The sequence below is a fragment of the Barbus barbus genome (assembly GCF_936440315.1).
Source record: "Barbus barbus genome assembly, chromosome: 26".
Taxonomy (NCBI): Eukaryota; Metazoa; Chordata; class Actinopteri; order Cypriniformes; family Cyprinidae; genus Barbus; species Barbus barbus.
Genome location: NC_136754.1, coordinates 3,779,333 through 3,803,859, shown reverse-complemented (window position 1 = coordinate 3,803,859; position 24,527 = coordinate 3,779,333). Strand labels below are relative to the sequence as shown.

The window sequence follows — 24,527 nt, the reverse complement described above, 5'->3', positions numbered from 1 at the left end:
AAACAAAAAAATGGGATAAAGTGAATAAATTTAATAAATAGTAACTCTCATTACCTCACACAAACTTGCTTCTCAAGTAAAGGTATTTTTAGTAAATTTATTTGTTTTAGGGATGTTTAGAGGGGTTTTTACTGATTAAAATGTTTTTTTTGTACGTGAAGGGAAGTGACATACTGCCAGGTATGGTGACCCATACTCGGAATTCGTGCTCTGCATTTATCCCATCCAACGTGCACACACACAGCAGTAAACACACACACACAGCAGTGAACACACACACACCGTGAACATACACCCGGAGCAGTGGGCAGCCATTTATGCTGCGGCGCCCGGGGAGCAGTTGGGGGTTCGGTGCCTTGCTCAAGGGCACCTCAGTCGTGGTATTGAGGGTGGAGAGAGCGCTGGACATTCACTCCCCCCACCTACAATCCCTGCCGGCCCGAGACTCGAACCCGCAACCTTTGGATTACGAGTCCGACTCTCTAACCATTAGGCCACGACTTCCCCCTGAAGTTCCCCCCTACGTGTGTGCTGTGATTCAAAATATTGTGATTCAATATTTTAATTTTAAATTAAGGCCCATTTTCATTGTTACTGCTAATGCTGGTCTTCGTATGCGGTGTGTGTGTGTGTGTGTGTGTTGCTGCAGGGATGACCTTTATCGAGTGGAACTGGACCATGTATCTGGAGATGAAATGTTCTACAGCAAGGTGAGCCCTTGTACCGTTGTCTCTCTCTCTCTCACACACACACATAATTGCATGTATGAGCACCTTGCTTATTTTACCTTGAATGTAGGTAATGATTTTACTCCCTTGTTGTTTCACAGAAAAGGACGTGGGAATCCAATAAGAATGACATCCGCATCTGTCGAATGAAGGGCAAACACGAGGTGAGCGTTCATTGCCAAATAACACAGTTTTTTTTCACATTTCATGGCCCTTTTAACACCATCTTAGCGAGGAAATTCATTCATAGCACTTTGAGCGATTTACTGTTGCCAGGAGCTCAATGTTTCAAACCTGTGGCAGAGCTGGATACAGTCTCATAAAAATAAATTCTCCTTGAGTGTAAATGTACAATATAAGGATTTGGCATATTTCTGCAGTTTGACAAGGAAACGTCCCTTTGGCCTCTCAGCGGATGCTTTTAGCCTTATTGCGGACCATTACCTGCAGCCTTGGCTAGTCTTGGATGTTATTGAGGGATGTGGATTTTCCTGTTATTTGCTTGTTTTTAACTTCTGTGATTAGTTCACTTTTATGACTCTCATTGTTTTATCAAATACACTACCTTTCCTACAGCTGATGTGTGTCTAATGCAACGTGATGCATAAACAGCAATCAAACACTTACAGTCACATTTATGTATTTAGCAGACACTTTTATTCAAAGTGTCTTACAATAGAGAACAATAGAGCCAACAATATTCATAGTATGCCATAGTAAAGCCAACTTCATTTGAAAGATTTATTTTTTTTATTTCTTCCACACATGCTTACATAAATCCAGAAATATCATCCAAAAATAACCACAGCTCTGAAATGAGGTGTATTGCTCTTCTTTAGCATGCTGTATTTCAGTGCAGTTCACATTAATCTGGGTCTATGTGCTTTTATAACAGTATGCAATTTCAGTTATGCATTTGAATTCATTCCTAGGCAAAGTTAATGAAGCTCTTTGTAGAATTTTTTCTTAATGCAATTACCGTAGTGATACAGTTCACGGAAAGCTGGTGGTAAATGTAATTTTTTTGAAAGGCAATATTGGTGTACGTTTTACTATAGTGGGTTGTGTGTATCACATACTGGCATCTCCATTGGAAACAGTTTTGGCTTTTCTTCAGCACATTTGGACCTGATAGCTCCTGCAGCAGTTCACTTATGTTCTGCTCAATAATGAATCTACGTGCTGGTTTGGGAAAAACAGATAATAATCTGGCATTACATAACGAACAGCAGAAGTTAAGATGATTTTAAGAGGGCGATTTGCCTCGTTAACAGGAAACATGACCTAACAACTGACAGAAATTAAACTGAAACTCTCTTCCTATACTTGTAACGAGAAGCGCTTAAAACATTAATAACAATGTTACAAAAAAAATGCATAATCATATACTGTATATAATCACAACATTTTGGCTTTAATTGTGCTGCCCTTCAAACAAGTATAGCAAACCTGTAGTTGTTTTGTAATCTCTTTTTAAATGGCAGTTGCCGTTTTTATCAGAAAATTGCAATTATATATTTTCCCCAAAGCGATCAGTGAATTTTCTTTATATATATATATATATATATATATATATAAATATATATATATATATTATTATTATTTTTTTTTATTATCGTATTATATTTTAATTAGCATAATGACATCATGCTTTTAGCCATGGGTCATTTGAAAAACTTAGAACTATAAAAAGCAAATAAAATGAGAAATGTTGCCTTTGCAAAAACCAAAATATAATAAACTGAAGTTTAAAAAATGTGTAAAATGAAAACTAAAATGAATAATTAAATCTAAATAGAAATAAACAAATAATGAAATGACAAAATTACAAAAAGATCATTCAAATTATTATTAGATACTATAATAGTATTTAAAATATTGTGCCAAATTGTGCAGCCCTACAAACAAGTTTTTGAGTTTTTTTTTTTTCTCACATTTTAAATGGCATTTGCTGTTTTTATCAGACAAAAAATGCAGTTGTTTTCTCTAAAGCGATTAGTGATTTTCTCTTTTTTTTATTTGTTGTGTTATTAGCATATTATATTTGAATTAGTATAATGACGTCATGCTTTTAGTCATAGATAGTTTGATTTTTTTCCATTTAGTTACTCTTCAAATCACCACTGCTGCAGCCATACAGTTTCAGACATCTATGGACTTTGTGTCGGTTCTTGCGCTGTTTTTTTGAGCGTCCTGCTACGAGTATTGCATTTTTAAGTCAGCATGAATGGAAAAATACTTAACTTTTGAAAGCCCGTCTCGACTCATGTATTCTGCAACTTCACTAGTTGATTTTGAAAATGTGTATTTTTTCTCATCCTTTGATCTGCCCAAATAACTCTTTGTTCAATATTCTCTTTAATTTGAGAAGATTTAAGAGTTTGCGAAGGCCTGTTTTGCGAGCCGCAGTCGTTTCTCACGTCTGAACCTCAGACTCGATTGTGTCTCTCTTTGATGTTTTTGTGATAAATCTGTTCTTATTCTTCAGTTCAGAGGCTAATTACCTTCTGCTTTCTGCCCATCTTCATAATGTAAGAGTCGTGCTTTCCCGCTCTTTCCCATCCAGGCCGTTTTAATAGATGTGTATGACTGCAGGGGAGAGAACTTCAAGGGGCTGAGTGTCAAACCTGGACAAGGATTATTGTTTGGCAAGAGGGAGTTTACAAATTAGACCTGTCTGCCACCCACCCACATGTTCGCTGAAATCTGAGACATCAAACACGCACCTGCGAATCTCTGCCTCCGGCAACTTCTGCAACAGGCTCTCATGCTCTCTGCTTCTCGCGTTCTCTTTCTTGCTCTTTCCGTGTTGTTTTTGTTCGTGATCGCTAATTACCTTAAACTATAAACCGGGTTTTCACAGCATTCGCCTCTAATTGTGTGAGATTGACAGAATATTAGCGCAGACGGGCCAGAAATAAGTCCGTTTGAGACACACGTCCAATTATCCGTCCTTCTGTCAGAGATCTGACCGCACACCTCCACACGCCACTGATAGCAGACCTAAAACTGAGGCCGGGTTTGCATTTCATGTGCTCTGGAATAGGATTAGATGGACTTTAGAAAGTGCTGTCAGATGAAATGTGTTTGATCTGATGTAGCATGTGTTCCTGCAGTAATTGTGTTCTTGCTGCTTGATTTAAACTGACATGATTTCATAATGAGGGAGGAAATTTGATATCCTTAATCTGACTCCGCACACACACACACACACACACACACACACACTTACTACAGAGAGGATCTGTAAAATACCATTCTGTTTATGCGAAGAGAACTGTTAAAACAAGACAATTAAAAACTATTTGTGTTAATTGAAATAAAGCTGAAATGAATAATAAATATCAAATGTATATTAAATATATAAATAGTACTTATACTCTATGTAAAACAAAATGAGAAATGTTGCCTTGGCAAGTAACTGAAAAGTAATAAATTGAAGTTGAAGTGCTAATATTACTAAAACGACAACTGAAATAAATGCATTAAATCTAAAAAGAAATATTTAAAAAGAACTAATAAAAATAAAGAAATATTTTAAAAAATAACAATCACATAACACATTTGCTAAAACCTAATTCAAATGAAAACTGAAATGTTAGAAAACATTTAAACTTATACTTAAATATAACAAACAAAAAGTACAATTAACTGAAATATAATATGTTGAAGTGTTAAAACATAAAACGACCACTAAAATAAATTAAATTAAATATAAATATTTTTTAAAGTAATAACAATGACAAAATAATGTAACAAATTTAATAAACTTTTAAGTCGAATTTAAATGAAAACTTAAGTATTAGATGAAAAATTTAAATAAGAAATGTTGCCTTGGCAGTTAACAGAAATATAATATGAAGTACTAAAATGACTAAAATGAAAACTGAAATACATAAGTAAATCTAAATAAAAAACAAAAAATTGCATAATCACAACAAATTTGCTAAAACATATTTTTTTTACTGAACACTGAAACATGATGGAAAAATGTTGCTTTGCAAACAATTGAAATATAACAAGTTAAAGCTTAAGTACTAAATTAAATCTAATAAAAAATTATTAAAATCACCAAATTACTAAAACTTAAACCAAAATTACAACAAAAATAATAATAGTATAATATAATAATAATAGTATATGTATTGCATTGTGCAGCATTTTGCTTTCTGTATGCACAGATAAACAACTTAAAACTGGAAAGTAATTGCACCGCACCTGGTATAAAAGTGACCGGTTCAAAACAGTTTAAGCGTAAGCGTTGGCGGTAGTGCATTAAATCACAGTAACATCTTCAGAGGTGGTTAAATGGATCATTCATAATTCATATGAAGACGCAGGAGTTGAATTACTTTGTTTGGCTGTCGCTCGTGCAGTTTTGATCGGCTTTTATGGAGTGCAAGATAAACAGATTTGTACAGTAATAACACAGTGACTACAGTAAGATCACATCTGCTGCTGGTGATACTCCTATAGGGAGTATAGAAACGTGTGTGTGTGTGTGTGAGAGATGTAATAGATACACTCGAACCCTCTCGAGTATCTGTTCTCTCTCTTGATGAGTTCCAATTGTCATTTTTATTGGCTTGAAGGGCACTGCAGGAAGAGAACTTCATTTGCGGGGTTGTTCTAAATGAAAATGAGCAACGGGGTCCCTTCATGAGCGATTCACTGAATATCATTTTGCTCGACCCTGAACATTTTATTGCTCTGATATTGCTGTTTTATAGCTCAAGGCACTTGAACAGGTTTGTTTTGAGATGTTTTGTCAAAAATATCTTAGGAGAAATAAAATAGGCACAGTGAGATCATTGTTAGGAGCTATAAAACTGCAGGAAAATGTATGTGAACCCTTTGATTTTTATTTATTTATTTTCCGCATGCATTGCAATTTGATTTAAATTTCAGCTTGTTGTGTGTAAACATTCACATTTACACATGTACGATTTCTCTCTTGAGTATGTTCCTTTATGACATTAAATAATTAAAAAAAAAAATTGTAATGGAACAGTTCTTTAAACCTAATTATTGCATATGTGTTTTTTGTTGAATATCATATTTAATGCATTAGACATATGGCTTGAATATGATATGATATAGTGAGAATATGGAACTCCCTATGCGAATTTACACATATTAAATGTCCATATAAGAAATATATTGTCATATAAAGTAAATATATAGTAAAACATATATGAAACGTATTACAAATTGGAACAATTTCATGTATCACAATTTCAAGACAATACAAATATGTATGTATGTGTAATACATTTTTAGATATAAATGACATGTACATGTATATTCATCTTAAAATATCTCAATACATCTTGATATTAAATAAGTTAATATAAAATATAGACATTTAAAAAATATTACAAAACTGATTTTTTTTTGTATATATGATATTTTAATAAATGTGCATATATCAATTATTATATATTGTTGACATATGGTTGCTACAAATAAAACCATATAAAATCAAGATATAGATATTATTAATAATTATTAATCGATAATTATTAACAAGGGCAAAAACTAATTTATGTCCTCAGAGGCCCAAACTGAGCAAAAGTATGCAATTTAATGGAGTTGCTGATATTTAAATGCCAAAAGCAAGATAAAATATCAGTATAACAGAAAAATTGCATAATATACATATAAATGTTGGTTTATGCATATTAACATCACTTTATATCTCCAAATAGTATGTCTTTGTAAGATAATATTTAAATGTTTATTTTTATCTTTGCAGTCCTCTGTAGTTTTCGTTCTGGGGGCAAAACATATAATTCTATGGAACACTATGTTGATTGAGAGATGAACAAATAAATGTTGCTTAAACGCCTGATGATCATATTTGATATTGATATTTTAACATGATTTTTCTCAAATTCTCCATATATATGGACAATTAAGGAAACCTAGGTTGCTTCAGTCCAGTAAGTGTTCATCTTGAAATATTACCAACAATATAAAAGTTATTACGCTTACTTTATAAAAACAGTAAAAAGGTATGTAAACCATGAACTGAAGGTGGATGTTTTTACAATTATACTAAAAGGCTTTTTACTTGCTAAAACATCTAAACTATCAATCAGACAACAGAAGGCATGCAGTAGATGATGTGCGACAAGCTTTTCAGCAAAGTTTTGATCCTTTAGATGAATCTTTTGAATGAATCTTTATATGGTTAAGCCAATTGGAGTGGGAGAAACTGGAGCGAAAGGAGACATGCAGAGAGAGAACAAGGAGTGGTGGAGAGTGAGGAAGGTGAGAAGAAAGACAGGAGAGTGAGGGAGTAAGGGAGGAGGTGTCAGACTTTGATCAGAGCAGAAAGGAGTCTGCCGGGGTACGGGATCATATACTGCCTTGCCACATGCTCTAATCTGAAGGATAAATCTTGACACTTTCTTGATGGTGTTTCACAGAGACCTGAAGCACATGTGCTCTTCCCCAGAGCGAAGCCTGCTTTTTACACCTCTGACGGGCGTACGGATTGACCCGCTCGCAAACCTGCATCTCTGATGAATTCAATTTTACAGTTTATGAAGCGGAACGAAAGATCTCCCCACCCCTGCAGAGAGTTTACAGCACACGCACACAGCTGGGCCGTTCATGTACAGCTGGATGTTTATGATGTACCTGTGAGTCCGGATGGGAATAGATGGGCTTCGAGACAACGTGACGTCAAAACTGAGCTTACTTTCTTTCTTAAATAAATGTCCTTAGTCTTAATTTTATTCTTCATTAGTGTACAATATACTAATGAAAAAATGTCCATCAAAAAATCTATTTAAAACAGATTTCCTATCCTGATGATGTAAGCAAGGCCTTATGGGCGGGAAAACATAATGTTAACCAACTATACTGAGTGTTTCTTGTCTGTGCAAAGCATCGAATGAAAGGGTGTTTTCTTGGGCTTTGATTTAAGGTGCTATGATGTTCTGCCTGGTTCCTAGGAATTTTCCAGTGGGTTACTAGGACTTTGCTAGGGCCAGTGTTGCCACAGTTTTCTAGCAAAATTGGGCTACCTTTTTTTTTTTTTTTTTTTTTACTGTTGCCGCAGGTTGTTTTTTTAGTCCATGGGATGAAGCAAACCACCCCGTCCCCTGGAATGCAATTTCGAATCCCCCACCCCACCTGAAGTGTGATTTTGACAGCCAGTTGCCCCTGGGCTAGTTTTGGTCCAGTTCGGGCTACTTTTGAGTAGCAGTTGGGACGTTTTTTTGCAGTTGGGTTAGGGCTTGACTAGAGCTGGGGACACACTATACAACTTCTAAAATTGAGCTCAACTCACTTAAAGTTAAATTGTTTCCATCGAATGGAGCAGATGCTAGTCTTTGACAGTCAGAGAGGAGCGCAAACCTAATGACTGAGTCAGTCCACTACACAACACACTTAACGACTGGTGCAAGTCACGACTGGGCAAATTCTTCCCCCAAAAAAATAAAAAATCTCACGATAAATTAAGTGCATGCCAAAACAAACATGAATGTCCTCAACAGATTGCTAGCAGTATTTGCTGTGCAATTTGTGCAGAAAAAGGAAAAAAGTTACAAAATTCTGATTATATGGTCTACCCGTAAAGCTGCTCCCATCCCACCAAAGACATCACTGCAGACAGCGGTGCTTTTATTGAATTATTGAAATATTCAAGGTTTGTTTTTCTTAGTTCATGCTTAATATGATCTATCCTCTTATGTTGGTGTTGCTAAAAAAATATCACAGCAATTTGTCTTGAATATTTTTTCATTATTGCCAGAGTAGACGTGTCTTTCATGTCTTTTCAGATATATTTAATTTTCTTCATTATAAAATTTCTAGCACTGTTTTTAAACTTGTAGTCAAGCAATAATATATTTGTTATTCTCTTGTATGTCTACAATCAGGTATTAAAAAACGAATTGGTTCTAAGGAAAAATGGTAGGCTTTTTTGTTACAGTTCCAGAATTACCAGTTAGAGTTAAATAATTACTGCTTCATTTATTCAGACACAGCAGTCATTTCAAAATGCTATTTTTTTAGTAGTCTACAGCAAACGTTAATGCTTCCAGTGCTATTTAATTGCGCTGTCAACACTGCTCTGCGACAGCTGACAGAAGAGCTGCAGAGATATTCAATGCATTGTAATTGCCTCATCTATTTGACACAAAACTATATTATTATATAATTAAATTATTTTATTTACAGGTGTCATGTTTTTTTTTTAACTCGTTATGAAGAATATTTTAGACTGCAGATCGGAATAAAAGATTTCTTGATTAGGTTTTTGAAATGATACAAATCACTAACTATTCTTAATTTACTAAAAATTTACACAGTTTTTGAACAAAACAAATAGCCTAAAACCTTGCAATGTGAACTTATGAAATAAAAGAAACATCAAAGCAAGATGTGTAATCAAGAAATAATATTTGACAAAATTAATGAATTATGTTTGACACTGAATGCATGTCCATTGAATACTACACATTGAGAAAAATCTTTATGAAAATGACTGGCAACAACTGTTTCTTGAATATTTAAGGGTTACACTTTATTTTGAGTCCACTTTAGACATTCTACTAACTATAAGTAACTTTGTAACTACATGTCAGAGTAGTTACAGACTCCTCTCAGAGTAGACTGTTACGGTAGGTTTAGGGTTAGTAGAATAAATTGACATATACTTGCAAAGTTTCTCATAGTCAGTATGTTGTATATTGTGCACCCATCAAAATAAAGTGTTAGAAGATATTAAACAGACAGTCTACTAATACTCTAATGACTGCTAGTCGACATGTAGTTGCAAATTTACTTACTGTTAGTAGAATGTCTAAAGTGGACTATCGAAATAAAGTGTTAGGTATATAAGATTTTATTATCTTTCATCAATTTCATCGGCCGACCGAGCCCAACTGAAAGAGACCCAGTCCGTCTGGGAACGATCAGTCGTCAAGCCCATTACATTCAGTTACATTCATAATAGTTAGAAAAGAGGTACTCAATCTCTCCTCATCAAAGAATGAGCAATAGTTTCTAGTTGCCTTCTGTAAAACAGCAAGCACCAGTAATATCATTGCCATACATTACAATCCAATCAAGACATCCTGCCAGACAGTACATTATTCAGAGCTAAATATTCAATTGCACTTGAAAATGACACATGACAGAAATAACATTTATTGTGAATGCTGTTTAATATTCTTCTCAACACACTTTTCTGGCTGGGTTCAGTTTAGAGTGAAGATCAACCATATTGTCTTCTAATTGGTGGGCAATTATGGGCAAATTGTTGCTTAATTTTGCTGCCATTATTTGCATTGTATCCTGATGATCACCCAGAAAACACACACAGAGGGAAGAAACTGGCAGTGTTAATACCTCAACATATCTTTCACAGCATCCAGGTGGAAATACTCACGATAATAAGAGGTGAAAGGTTACGTCATTTTGTATGCTCTCCTCTCACTCACTCTCACACACACATACACACTACAGCTTATCAAAAATGAAAGGATCCCTGTCCTTCTTGCTATTCAAACACATGCACACACACTCTGTAAGTTGATCTGTCGCTAGGGAGTGTGTGTTTAACGCTGTGAGCAGCTTGAATGCATTTGTAACGACATCTCTTGTGCAAACACACGCACACAGTCAATGGTGGGCCTGCATCTGTAACAACACATAGACCCTCGGCAGTCCTGCTAATCACCTCAAAGAGCCTGACCTCAGTGTCGGCTCCCCTTCGGGTTTCAGCTCCACCAGGAGGCCCAGTCAAACTCAATGGGCAGACCGGTGAATGGGTCCACGGTGGAGCTGCGTGGTGGGGCCCACATGCAGAGGTTTCAGCAAAATACACAAAACCACTTCAAAACGTTCCATTGATGTCCATCAGGGAACAAAAGCATTCCTGCTGCATGAGTGTTCGCAGCTGGCTATCCAGTAGCTTTCAGGACTTCTTTTATAGCTGGACCCACGTCGTGATGCATTCAAGTCCAGCTACTTCCTGTTTCTGTGCTACACAAAGACGTGCAGCAACATCTAGTCCAAATACAACAAATCTAGTCCAAATACAATGTAAAAACCTGAAGAAAATGTATGTTTTTGGGTAATGCCAGCAGTGTGAGCTCTGTGGCGGAGCTGCAGGCTGGGACCTACTTATCTGCTGTCTGTCTTCCAAAACAAACACAGCTCTCAAAATTATGATGTCTGGGGGAAAATGACTTGTGAAGCTGTGTCAATATTTACAGCCTTATTCTTTTGTCTTACCCTACCCTTTCATGTCTGACCCAACACACACACACACATGCACACTGTTTTCATTAATCTCTCTCTCCTTCACTCAAATTTTAATTAGGATTCAAATGACTTTGTTAAATGACATGAACGTCAAATGCTGCCAAGTCATTGTGATTCAAAGAGGATCAGCCTGGCAAAATAAATACAGAGAGTCTGATATCATCACCGCTGTTTCCACACAATAATTAATAAGAATAGTCATTTCTATAGTGTTTATTGATTTTGAGATAACATAATTATTCAAACTCTCTCTCTCTCTCTCTCTCTTTCGCTGTTTTAATGTTTAATCCTAAAATATTTTGTTTATTTTGAAATTTAAATTATGATTTGAATCCCAGATTTTCAATGTGCTCTCAGACCTTTGAACCATGCTGTAATATTAATAAAATACAAACAAGGCAAATGAGATTGAGAAGCATTAATAAATGTATTTAATTTTATTAATATTTTTTATTTAATTTTATTTCATTACATTACATTGCATGGTACTTTGAACATGGAATCATCATAATACCATAGACTCTTGGATATGCATTATGTTATTCCTTCAAAGTACCTTGGAAAATGCTATAACGAAAACACTGTAATGTAAGCATATGGTAATCATTCACTCCTGTGCTAAAATACTGAATACCAAAATATATCTTATGCAACCTCAAACCTCAAATTTGACAAGAAGAATGAATATATAATAAGTTTAAAACAAGAGTAATTTTAGTCTTTTTCTCTGTGTTTCTTTCAGGAGGAGTGTCGTAATTATATTAAGGTGTTGCTGAGCCATGATGGAGGGCTGTTTGTGTGCGGGACAAACGCTTTCAACCCGCTGTGTGCCAATTACACGGTGAGTGTTCCTCGATGCCTGCAGACTTCACCATCTACCCTGTGTTTACCCTCAGCAAACATGTAGAGCGTGTAAAGCGCAATTCTACACTAACAACACAGGGTACAATTCTGTTCTTCCGTCTATATGTGGAACAGCAGCTCATTATTTTATTTTATTTATTTTTTAAACAGTTCAATAATGCTGTGTATCTCTGATTCAGTTACATAGTCTGCGTTGTTTGCAACATGTCACCCAACAGTCCAGTCGTTAAGAAATGCTTTGTGAGTCAGATCCACTGAATCATTAGAAAGAATTGGTTCAGTTGAACTCATAGAGTATGCATCTTTACAATGGATTAACAATAATGAAAGTGGATCAGCATTGATGGAAGGCCAATCGACTTAATGATTAAAACTCAATAAATGGATGCACATAATTACATTGGAGGCTTCTGAGGAGATGATGCTTATTTGAACTGAATCGAAAGTGTGAATGCCTATTGTGAGTGAATCTTTTAGGAACGTGTCTGAATTATATCACCCCAAAATCAAAGGGAAAACATAAGAAATTGTTTTGCATAAAGAAAATTAAGCATTAATATGAAAGCCATATTAAATATGGAATACATGTAAATATTTTCAAAATATATGCTGTATGCGTGTGTATTTATATATGCATAATAAATATACACAATAAATATTTTGGATGCGATTAATTGCGATTAATCGTTTGACAGCACAAATGTTCAGTTGGTCATATGGTATTTAATGTTTCATCTTCTTAATGCAAAATATATTTTCTTTTGTATTTATAGTGAAATTTCACGTGAATACCTAATGAGAATCACCCTTTTGTTGCGAGCAGATTTTCAGGCCACATCTCACATTTAAATCTTCAAATCTTTGTTTTTATAGTATATTGCAACATCAGAGCTGATTTATTGCTTCATATAAAACTGAGAAAGCCTTTTTGGAGACAGTTTGGTAGGTTTGTTGTATTTGTGAGATAAATCGTCACGCGCTACAGTTGTGTTTGAAGTCTCTCTCTCACACATGCACACGCTCACTAACACTCTCGACTGTTGCTGGGAGCGTGTAGAAATGATAGCAGCACTTGTGAATGTGTTTGGAGATATGTGTGGTTTATAACAGCTATCATCCTCTCAGAGTGTCATATCCTGTCCTCACAAACAGTATGTGTGTGTGTTTGCTCAGAGAGACACTCTGGAATTGGTTGGCGAGCCCATCAGTGGAATGGCCCGGTGTCCTTATGATCCCAAACACGCTAATGTGGCTCTGTTTGCAGGTAACTCACTGTCTTTTGTGGCTATGTAATGACTCTACCTCACATTATTTACATAATGGACTGATTTGTTTAGCAATTTTTAATATGTGATAATAAGAGCCGTACACCCAGTGGAAACACAGCATAATAATATTTAATATCGCCTCATTTATAGCTGTTTTATTTGCCTCCATAAATCTGTTTAACCACCTCTTCTTAACATCGTTAAGCTCAAGGACTTTCCGTTCGAACCCTTTGCCACATACGTTTATCATCATGGCACAATGTCGATGCTCACTTCTGGTTATTGACCGCTGACCTCTGCCGTTTGACCTCAGAGGGCAGCTTGTTCACGGGGACAGTGACTGACTTCCTGGCCATCGACGCTGTCATTTACCGCAGTTTGGGAGAGAGTCCGGCTCTGCGCACGATCAAGCATGATTCCAAATGGTTCAGAGGTACTGTTTCATACATAAAAGAAAACCATGAATGTTTGGCAATATACATTGTTTTGTTTTGTTTTGTTTTTTGTTTTGTTTTGTTTTTTGTTTTGTTTTGTTTTGTTTTGTTTTGTTTTGTTTTGTTTTGTTTTGTTTTGTTTTGTTTTGTTTTGTTTTGTTTTGTTTTGTTTTGTTTTGTTTTGTTTTGTTTTGTGATCTGTTTTGTTCTAGATTTTATTTATCTTAAAGAAACTGTCTTGGGCGTTTGTGGCAAAACAATGTGGCAGAAAATGTTTTATTTATTTATTTATGAATTTAAACATTCCTAATGCACTAACAGTTAGGTTTTCTTCTTTCGTCTATCACAATAATGGACAGTATATACCATTCAGAGGATTTGGGGTTAGTAATAAAAATAAATAAATAAGTACTTTTATTCAGCAAGAATTCATCAAAAGTTACACCAAAGACGTGTAATGTTACAAATTACTTTTTCAAATAAATACTGTTCAATCTGGACTTCCTGTTCATCAAAGAATCCTGAAAAAATATATATTTCACAAAAATATGAATATTTTCAACATATATAATAAGAATAAATGTTTCTTGGGCTGCAAATTAGCATATTAGAATGATTTCTGAAGAATCATGTTACACTGAAGACTGGAGTAATGATGCTAAAATTTCAGGAATAAACAGGAATAAATTACACTTTCAAATATCTTCAAATTTAAAGCTGTAGTAATATTTTACAATATTACTGTGAAATATTACTGTAATTTCATTTAGTAAAGCATTCATGAGCATTTTTCAAAAACATTAACATGATGCCAAAATGTTGCCAACCCCATTACCATTACTTTTCTCATCAAAAATTGATATGCAATTAATTGTGACTAGATTATCTTTATTTTATTAAAACAAAAATGACTTATGGCTTGGCATTACCAAAGTAATTCCTGTAGGAGTTATCAAAGCTCAGCGCCATAAACTGAGGTTTATGGATGTGCAAAACTACATATTTTCAACATAAACTAGTCAGTGCTTTGTCAGATTTTTAAAAAATTCCTATATAATTAGGCTGTTTCATGTCTACTATCTAGACATGATAAGAAGTGGTTTTTAACATCATGATATTTTGGACACTAAATATGGCCTTTCAATAGGACAACTGACAGATATTCAACACAGAAATAAGCTAAATAACTATGTTTTACAATAAAAAAGGGAACTTTTTGTTCTAGTTGACTAGCTGACCATCCTCAGACATTCTTAGCTACACTCTTAAAAATAAAGCTTCTTTATTAGTATTGATGGCTCCATGAAGGTTCTTTATTGTGGAAAAATGTTCTTTAGAATTTCAAAATGTTCTTCATACTAAGAAAAAAACTGTTATTTTAGGAATTGTTCACTGAAAGGAACCAAAAATTATCCAAAGAACCTTTCCGCCACACAAAAGGTTCTTCATAGTGGAAAAAGGTTCTTCAGATAATAAAAATGTTCTTCACACTAAAAGAACTGTTCACTGTTAGGTTCATCTGTGGCATCACTGTGAAAAAAACATAACATAATTAAACATAATTTTAGTGATACAGCAACAGATTTAAACAAGGGACGAGTCAAACTTATTTTCTGTTCATCAGAATAGAGCAAAAGCTGCATTTAACCTGGATTATTCCTTTTTTAGTCCGTTTTTCATTTTAGTAAAAATGAATTGCATTCGTGTCACTCTGCAATCTACCTGTCAGCCTGAAGTAGGGTTTGTTTTGTAGATTTCAAAATAGTTTCAGGAAGCAGTTCACAGCACTGAATTCTGAGTCTGATTTCAAACCAGACACACCAAGAGCGCTAACAAAACCAAATGGGAGTTATTTTTCACAAATATGCGAGCCCTTGTAATCACGGGAAACTGCACGGAGCTCTTGGAGCCTCATTCAGATGAGACTAGGTGGATGTGTGTATAATTTAGAGCTCTCTGAACTTTGAAAACTGGAGAGCTATGAGTTAAATATCTGTATAAAAGAATCATTGAGGGAGTGAGACCAACACCCCATTTGGAGCCGCAAAGACCTGTGTCTGCTTTCTAAAACACACACCGCTCAAGGAGAGAGAGAGAGGAGAGGCCAAGACCTCCGAATGTCCTCTCTTCACTCTCTTTGCTTTATTTAAGAGGACATGCATGTTTTATGAGGACTATCTCTGCCTCATTCAGTTCTCTCGCTGTATATCTCTTTCTCTCCCCACCTCCCTCTGGGACTGTGCATATGTTGTTTGTTCAGATGAAATGTCTTTATAATGACTGATGAGTGTTTACTTATTTGAGCTGCAATTTCTCCATAGGACGCCCTCAGACTGTAAAATTAAAGCCTGTGTTTGTGTGTGTCTTACAGAGCCTTATTTTGTGAGCGCCGTGGAATGGGGGCCTCATATCTACTTCTTCTTCAGGGAGATGGCCATGGAGTTCAACTACCTGGAGAAGGTAAGAAAGAAAAGTACAGGCGGCGATTTACACTGCTGTTCAAAAGTTTGGGGTTGGTAAAGTGTATTGTTTTTTAAATAAGTTTCTTCTGCTAACCAAGGCTGCATTTATTTGATAAAAATACAGTAAATATAGCAAGATTGTGAAATATTATTACAATTTAAAATGAGTAATGACTTTCTATTCGAATACTTTTTAAAATGTAATTTATTTCTCTGATCACAGCTGAATTTTCAGTCTTAAGTGTCACATGATCCTTCAGAAATCATTCAGATTTGCTGCATTTCTTATTATTATCAATGTTTAAAAATTATATTTTTTAACATTATAAGTGTCTTTGATGTCACTTTTGATCAATTTGTTGCATTCTTGCTGAATAAAAGTATTATTTTCTTTAAAAAAATTACTGACACCAACAGTGCATTTTTATCATTTATTGAAACTAAGCTGCTTTAATAATAATTAATCAAGGCCGTCATGTCATACTCATAACTTGCACATCAGTATATGACTGCCCAAGAATATCTATTAATGACAGTTCAGTATTGAGGATCTTGATAGTGCACTAACCAGTGCTCTGAGGTCAGCCAATCATAACAGATGTCATTTGCATATTAAAGGTACAGTACTGTAAAGGTATTTTAGCAATGGCATTTTTAATTTAAAGGACCAGTTCACCCCAAAATTAAAATTGTCTTAAAAATGTAATCATCCTCAGGCCATCCAAGATGTAGATGAGTTTGTTTCTCCATCAGAACAGATTGGTGAAATGTAGCATTACATCAGTTGCTTACCAATCCTCTGCAGTGAATGGGTGCCGTCAGAATGAGAGACCAACAACATCACAATAATCCACATGTAATCCACACAGCTCCAGTCCATCAGTTAACATTTTATGAAGTGAAAAACTGCATGTTTGTAATAAACAAATCCATTATTAAGCTGTTTTTCTTCAAACTGGCTAAAATACCAGTCCTCTGTCCATAATATTGCTTTCTCCAGTTCCTTTATGTCAAATAGAAGTGAGAAAATGGTTGGGTAAAACTAAATTGTGACAACCTTTGGCACAAGAAGCCTATGCAGTAAAAATAAAATGCAGTAGAGCAGAGCATGGCCCCTTTAGGTTTTTACACTATTGTCAAAAGTGTGAGGTTGAAAAGCAGTTCGCCAGTGAATAGTCACTTTGATTGTAGCACTGAATAGAGGCTTCAATCAAAAAAAAAATTAAACTGTCTTCTTTTTGAATGTGTGTGTGTGTGTGTGTGTGTGTGTAATAGGTGATGGTGTCCCGCGTGGCACGTGTGTGTAAAGGTGATTTGGGGGGCTCTCAGCGGGTGTTGGAGCGCCAGTGGACATCGTTTCTGAAAGCGCGTCTGAACTGCTCGATCCCGGGAGACTCGCACTTCTACTTCAACCTGCTGCAGTCCACCAGTCCCATCATACGCATGCAGGGCAGGGACGTCATCCTGGGGGTCTTCTCAACACCTTCCAACAGGTACACACACTCATACAGGATGAATCCTAAAGAGGACAGTGTGATCATTTGCATTATAGAGGAACAATCTGTGTGAGTGAATGATGAATGCAGATGAGACAGTAATGTGATTCAACAGTCCTGATGCAAATAAGGACAAAAACCCTTGAGAAGGTTATTTCCTCAAATCATATTGGCACCATTTATTGTCTTACCAGTTTCCATTCCCAGATCTGTCGGGTTACTATTATTTGTAAGGCACTATAAAGGTGAATTTCTTAAGAACTTACCTGCTTCATATTTCATATTTTATTTTATTATTTTATTTTATTTTGTTTTATTTTAACGATAATGATATAAATATAATGACTACATACTTCATTTTATTTATTTTCAGTCAGTAATATCCTGCAGCAGAAGAAAAGTTTTTTTGTTTATTGCTGTATGATATTATTTTCATGACAGTTAACCATATTTTTCCCACCAAATTCTTATAATTATAATATTACTATGCCTGTATGGTTTTACCCCGATCGCTCTGCTCCATGGAGTTCTGGCGAGAGTGCGCCGGGACGAGGTCAGTCTACTACTATTAGCACCGCTCTGGTATCTCTGACCTGATTTCTCTCCTCGACGGCTCGCCCAGAGCTGTGGAAGCTGTGGGTGTGGCCTCTGAGGGGGCACAGCTCATAGCTTCCGGTCTCTCAACCGAGGTTGTTGAGACCATCCTCCAATCCAGAGCTCCCTCTACAAGGAAACTGTATGCCCTGAAGTGGAGACTCTTCACTTCATGGTGCGGAGATCGCCGGCTTGACCCAGTTAACTGCCCGACTGGTACAGTTCTGGAGTTCCTGCAGGCTCGTTTCTTCACAGGGTTAACCCACTCCACCATTTAAGTTTATGTGGTGACCATTGCGGCCTACCACGCCCCTCTCGGTGGTCAGTCAGTGGGTAGACACCCCCTAGTTACACTTTTCCTCCACAGCATGAGGAACTTGTAAGTGGAAGCGTCACTTCATGGTGCGGAGGTTGCCAGCTCGACCCGGTCAACTGCCCTATTGGTACAGTTCTGGAGTTTGTGCAGGCCTGTTCCTCCGCAGGGTTAACCCACTCCACCCTGAAGGTCTACATGCCGGCTTTATCGGCCTACCGCGCCCCTCTTGGTGGCCAGTCAGTGGGTAAGCACCCCCTAGTACATGTTTCCTCCAGAGGCTGAGGCCTCCGGCAAGAGGGCTTATGCTATGTGGTGGATCAGGATGCTATTCTATAGCTTCGAGTCCTCTGCTCTCCCCCCTTCTGGGGATCAAGACTCACTTCTCAGGAGTTGGCCTTCGGGACGCAGGCCCTGCCCACTTTAGCCACTTGTGGCCCTTTTTCTCTCGCCTTAGTTGTGCTCTTCCACACTAGGCAGGGATTTGAAAGTCTGGCGGTGTGGGCATCTCGTTCCCATTGCTTTTTCGGACGCAGCTCGAGTTCCTGAAGGGGAATGTCTCAGGTTACACATTTAACCATGGTTCCCCGAAGGGAACAAGACGCTGCGTCTCGGGGCCATACTTCCGGCATCCCTGCGAAAGGTTGCTTCACTCCTAGAAACTGACGCCGGTTCCACCGCACGTGCTTTTAAGGCTCCTGGTCGATTACGTCACCCGCCCGTGACGTCTCGCCCATCCTTTGGAGAGATTACACATGTGATTCAGAGTGTGGTCACGCCCAAAGCGTTTTCGAACGCAGCGTCTCGTTCCCTTCGGGGGAACCATGGTTACATGCGTAACCTGAGACGTTTTTGTGACATTCACCCCGTAAATGTGTAAAGATTACAAAACGTAACTAAATTGAAGGGAAATGGAAAGCGGTTCTACACATGCACGTACGAATGTTCCTCTGTGATTTCGCTTCTTATTAGTCTGTTTTGAAGCCGAGCAGCACGAATGAATCCAATTTCAAGGCAATTTGGATTTTGTTCTTTTGATATTCTGCCAAAAAGGCCTTTTTTTCTCCAGAAGAAGGACAGAATGAAGAGTCGTCAGAGTTTGATTGTCTCAGAAGAATGACTGTTTGATTGTCTCAGAAGAATGACTGTTTAGAATTCTGTTATCCATAAACACAATGGACAAAACACTGATCTGATTTCTTCAGGATTATAAATGGCCAGCTCACATTGTGTTGTAGTTTACAGTAGCACTTGTGACAAATGTGCGAAGAGAACGAGTCAGAAAAATAGAAACAACTATACATTTAGAGAAATGTGCTTCTGCCTGGGAAGCCTGTACAAAATGTACTATAGTAGTGATTTTAGACACTATTATGGTGGAAATACCATGGTATTCAATGAGGTACTTTACAGCTCCATTTATATTGCATGGCCTATTTTCTGCATTTGCCAGACACTTTTATCTAAACTGTTTTTGTTTCTTTGGTTTTTGTAAATAAATTAATACTTTTATTTATTAAGGATGCATCAAATTAGTTAAAAGTGATAGAAAAAGACATTTTGAATTTTACAAAATATTTACATTTCAAATAAATGCTGTTCTTTCGAACTTTCTATTCACAATTTAAACTTTCTTTTCAACATTTTTATTCATAAAAGTGCCCTGAAAAATAAAATTAGGGCCTTTTTCCACAAAATTATTAAAAAGCACAATTGTTTTCAACAATGATAATAATAAATATTTCTTGAGCATATCAGCATCATAGAATGGTTTCTGAGGACTGCAGTAATGATGCTGAAAATTTAGCTTGGCATCACAGAAATAAATTTCATTTTAAAATACTTTCAAAGTGTTACATGTTGGGTTTTTTGTGACTGTTCCATGTCGGGTTTTCTGTTTTCCCCTGTGTCCTAGTTCAGTTTAATTAGTCATTGTGTACACCTGTCCTTCCCAATTATCTGCCCCTTTATAAGTTCCTGTCTTTGTTAGTCTCACCGTCGGTTATTGTTTCTATTATGGATGTGTGTGCACTCCCGTGAATGTATTCTGCTCCTGGATTCCTGATTAAAGGAAAGTATATTGTCTATGCTCGTCGTGCGCTCTTTGTTCCGCACAGCACCGTAACATAATAACCGACCAAAACAGCAAGTTTGCGGCGTTTTTCCCCCGTTTTATTTTCCCGGTTTTTGCCAAGTTTTTTATTTTTTATTATGGATCCCGGTGTCCTCGTCCTCCTGTTGGAACAGGGGGATCGCTCTCTCGAGGACCACACCGAGGATTTTTTGTGTCTGGCCAACAAGACACACTTCCCGGACTACTGCCTCTGCACCTTCTACAAGGCTGGACTTAATATCACCACACGTAGGCAGTTGTCCGGGGACGGTCCTCGAGAGAGCCTCGCCGCCTTTATCGAGTGGGTGCTGGTGTCTTGCAAATCGCATCTCACCGTGGACCTCGCAGAGAATGACACCAGCCCCACTCGGGACCCAGCGCCCAGTCCACTACCACCCCGCAGCGCGGAGCTGCCCGAGCCCACCGCAGACGGAGAGCCAGAGCCTGCCGCGGTCGTTGAGCCATCGCCATCAGGAGCGACAGAGCTGCCGATCGTCCCGGAGCCCGAGCCCCAAACGTCTGACCAGGTGCGAGAGCCGGCAGTGCATCCGACGGTGGAGAAAGTTGTGGAGATCGCGGGGGCTATGGAGCGCCCCGCCCACGGCGCCACCGCTGAGGGTGAGCATGAACTGGACCTGGGTAACCTCATTGACTTTCACACTGACACAATCATCCTTAAGCCAGCTCCTATGTTAGATTTCTGGGAAGTTATCCCACCCAACCTCCCTCTCCCACCGCCTCTCATTGACCTGGTCCCTACTCCAACACCCTCATCGCCTGAGTTCGTCAGCCCCTCTGCTCACCCTCAGCTCACCATCTGTGGCGTGGGTTCGCCGCGGGTCTGCCGACCTCCAGCTCTGTTGGCGTTGAGTCTGGAGGATCCCTCGTCTCCGCCCTCAGCCTCCGAGACCCAGACTCCGCCTCAGTCCGGCGACCCTGCGGCTCCACCATGCCTTCAAGCTCCCTCGGCTCCACCGGATCCCGTCTACCCACCAGCTCCACCGGGCTCCCTCGTCCTTCCGGCTCCGCATTGGTCAGTCGTCCCCCTACCTGCACCTCAGGACTACTCTCCTTGGGCTGCGCCCCGTCCCTTCGTCCCTCCGGCTCCGTTGGGCTCCTCCTTCCCTCCTGCTCCACCTATGTCCTCTGTCGCTCCGGCTCCGCCGCGGCCATCCGGATCTCCGCCTGCGCCGAGGTCGCCGAAGACATCTGCTCCGCCTTGGACCTCCGGATCTTCGGCGTCACCCTGGCTCTTCGGCTCTCTGTCTCCACCTCGGGCTCCACCACCACCTGCTCCGCCGCCGTTGGTCGACCCCATGGAGTCGGCGGTCCCTCCTCCACCATGGCTCCTCCCTCCGTCGGCTCCCCCGTGGGCCACCATCTGGACTGTGGCCTGGGTCGTCATCTGGCTCCTCCTGTTCCTGGCTCCCCCTTGGCTCCTCCCACCCTCCACTCCCCCATGGACTTATTGTTTGGACTCTCTTATGTTTATTCCCTGCCACCCTCCGGTTCCACACCCTCCTCCAGATCCCCCACCCGCCCTCCTCAGTTGTTACGTTACGGCGTGAGGCCACGCCTTGCCGGGAGGGGGCGATATGTTACATGTTGGGTTTTTTGTGACTGTTCCATGTCGGGTTTTCTGTTTTCCCCTGTGTCCTAGTTCAGTTTAATTAGTCATTGTGTACACCTGTCCTTCCCAATTATCTGCCCCTTTATAAGTTCCTGTCTTTGTTAGTCTCACCGTCGGTTATTGTTTCTATTATGGATGTGTGTGCACTCCCGTGAATGTATTCTGCTCCTGGATTCCTGATTAAAGGAAAGTATATTGTCTATGCTCGTCGTGCGCTCTTTGTTCCGCACAGCACCGTAACACAAAGAGAAATCAGCTATTTTAGATTGTAATAATATTTCACAATATTACTGTTTTTACTGTATTTTTTTAATCAAACAAACATAGCCTTGTTGAGCATAAGTGACTTTTTTCAAAAATATTATAAAACAGTTGTGTGTATTAATATGGTATTGGACAGTACCATGGTAATTAGGTGATGCAACATTAGTGCGAACTCATTTGCTGATTATTTATGATGATTCTTTTACAATGATTATCTCACAAAGTATCATGGTATTACCATCACCAAAGTGCCGCCACAGGCTGATTTGCACGAGAAGGTAAGAGATGAAACAGGTTTATACGCTGACATTTTATCTCTCTGTGGAAACTGAACCCCCTCCGAGCAAATGTGGCATAACATTTCGAAATGGGTGCCAGATTCTCTATGATTGACACATGCAGTAAATGTAAAATGTCTTATTGTCATATCACAGAGCAGTTTTACTGTGGCATAGCATACCTGGGAGTATAAATGATCACTGGAACAAGCTAAAAAACTAACGATTTGACGTGGAATTCCACATAGAATTTGGGCTTTGGCGCAGCACGGCTCCTGAAACAACAGGGCTTGAAATAACTCCCAATAGAGAATAGACATTTACATACTGTAGACCCAAAATAAAGGGGTACGGAGACAAAGAGAGGAAAAGAGATGGCAGAAGATACTGTAAAACAAGCAGCCGATAATCTGAGCTCATGGGTTTATGAAGAGAATGAATTGTTGTGTTCTGTGCTGAGCTAACTGGATAAACAGTCAAGTACATCATAAAACCAGCCCAAATGTTGTTCTGTCAGCTCTCTGTGTGGGTCCCGAGAGCTCGTAACACACTGTAAGAGCCCTCACTGGTCTACAGGCTCCGCGGGTAAGCACACGATGAGTGTGTGTTCAGTATGATATACTGCAGTCCATCAGGCGGATGATGAGGGCCGTTTTCACTAGATTACCTCTGCTCTGCTAGATGTGCTAATTGTTTCACTACAGGAAAGAGCATATCATAGGATAGCCGCTGAGTAAGGAAAGGGATAAAGATGAATGAGAAGTTGGACATCATTTGAAGGGACAATGTGTTCACCGTGTGAAATATGCACTCATTTATGTGTGTATTGTGACCGCTTTTGGTTTATGTTTTGTGCATGTGAATGAAGAATAACCCAATAAGCCACGAGTGGCTGTCAATAACTGATTTTACCATATAACAAATCACTCTAACACACAGCCTTGATTGCCACACTACCTTTTTAATAATAATAATAATTATTATTATTATTATTATTATTATTCAACAGTAACCAAATAATCTATTATTATTATTATTAATATTAATGATAATAATAATAATAATAATAATAACAATCAGATTTAATATTTCCCGAACCAAACAATATACTTATTATACAATATACATTATTATTATTATTATTATTATTATTATTATTAACAATAACAATAATAATTATATTGTATATTGTATAATAAGTATATTGTTTGGCTCAGGAAATATTAAATCTGATTGTTGTTATTATGTTATTATTATTATTATTATTCAACAGTAACCAAATTATTATTATTTATTATTATTATTATTATTATTCAATAGTAACAAATTATGTATTATTATTATTATTAATAATAATAATAATCATAATAACTATCAGATTTCATATTTCCTGAGCCAAACAATATACTTATTATACGATACACAATATAATAATAATAATTATTATTATTATTATTATTATTATTATTAATAATAATAATAACAATAACAATAACAATGATAATTATATTGTATATTGTATAATAAGTATATTGTTTGGCTCAGGAAATATTAAATCTGATTATTATTATTAGTAGTAGAAGTTGTAGTATTGAAGGGTATCTCAATACCTGTATTATTATTATTATTATTATTATTATTATTTCTGTTGTTGTTGTTGTTATTACTGGACAGTGCCTGATTTATTTAGTAATATTTTTGTATGTTTCTTGATATTATTAGTATTATTAGTAGTAGTAGTAGTAGTAGTAGTATATGACCATATATAAGCCATAGGTTAATATATAACTATACATAGG

At 37.6% G+C, this 24,527-nt stretch overlaps 1 protein-coding gene across 1 annotated transcript in view; it reads left to right on the top strand.

The window, feature by feature from the left end:
- sema6ba (sema domain, transmembrane domain (TM), and cytoplasmic domain, (semaphorin) 6Ba) overlaps positions 1-24,527 on the top strand; it is a 125,293-nt gene that overhangs the window by 73,950 nt on the left and 26,816 nt on the right. Inside the window, exons 4-10 of the mRNA XM_079379203.1 lie at positions 650-710; positions 830-892; positions 11,755-11,853; positions 13,050-13,140; positions 13,458-13,577; positions 15,950-16,038; positions 17,316-17,533. Coding sequence (XP_079235329.1) covers positions 650-710; positions 830-892; positions 11,755-11,853; positions 13,050-13,140; positions 13,458-13,577; positions 15,950-16,038; positions 17,316-17,533 — 741 coding nt within the window. The remainder of the gene's footprint in view (positions 1-649; positions 711-829; positions 893-11,754; positions 11,854-13,049; positions 13,141-13,457; positions 13,578-15,949; positions 16,039-17,315; positions 17,534-24,527) is intronic.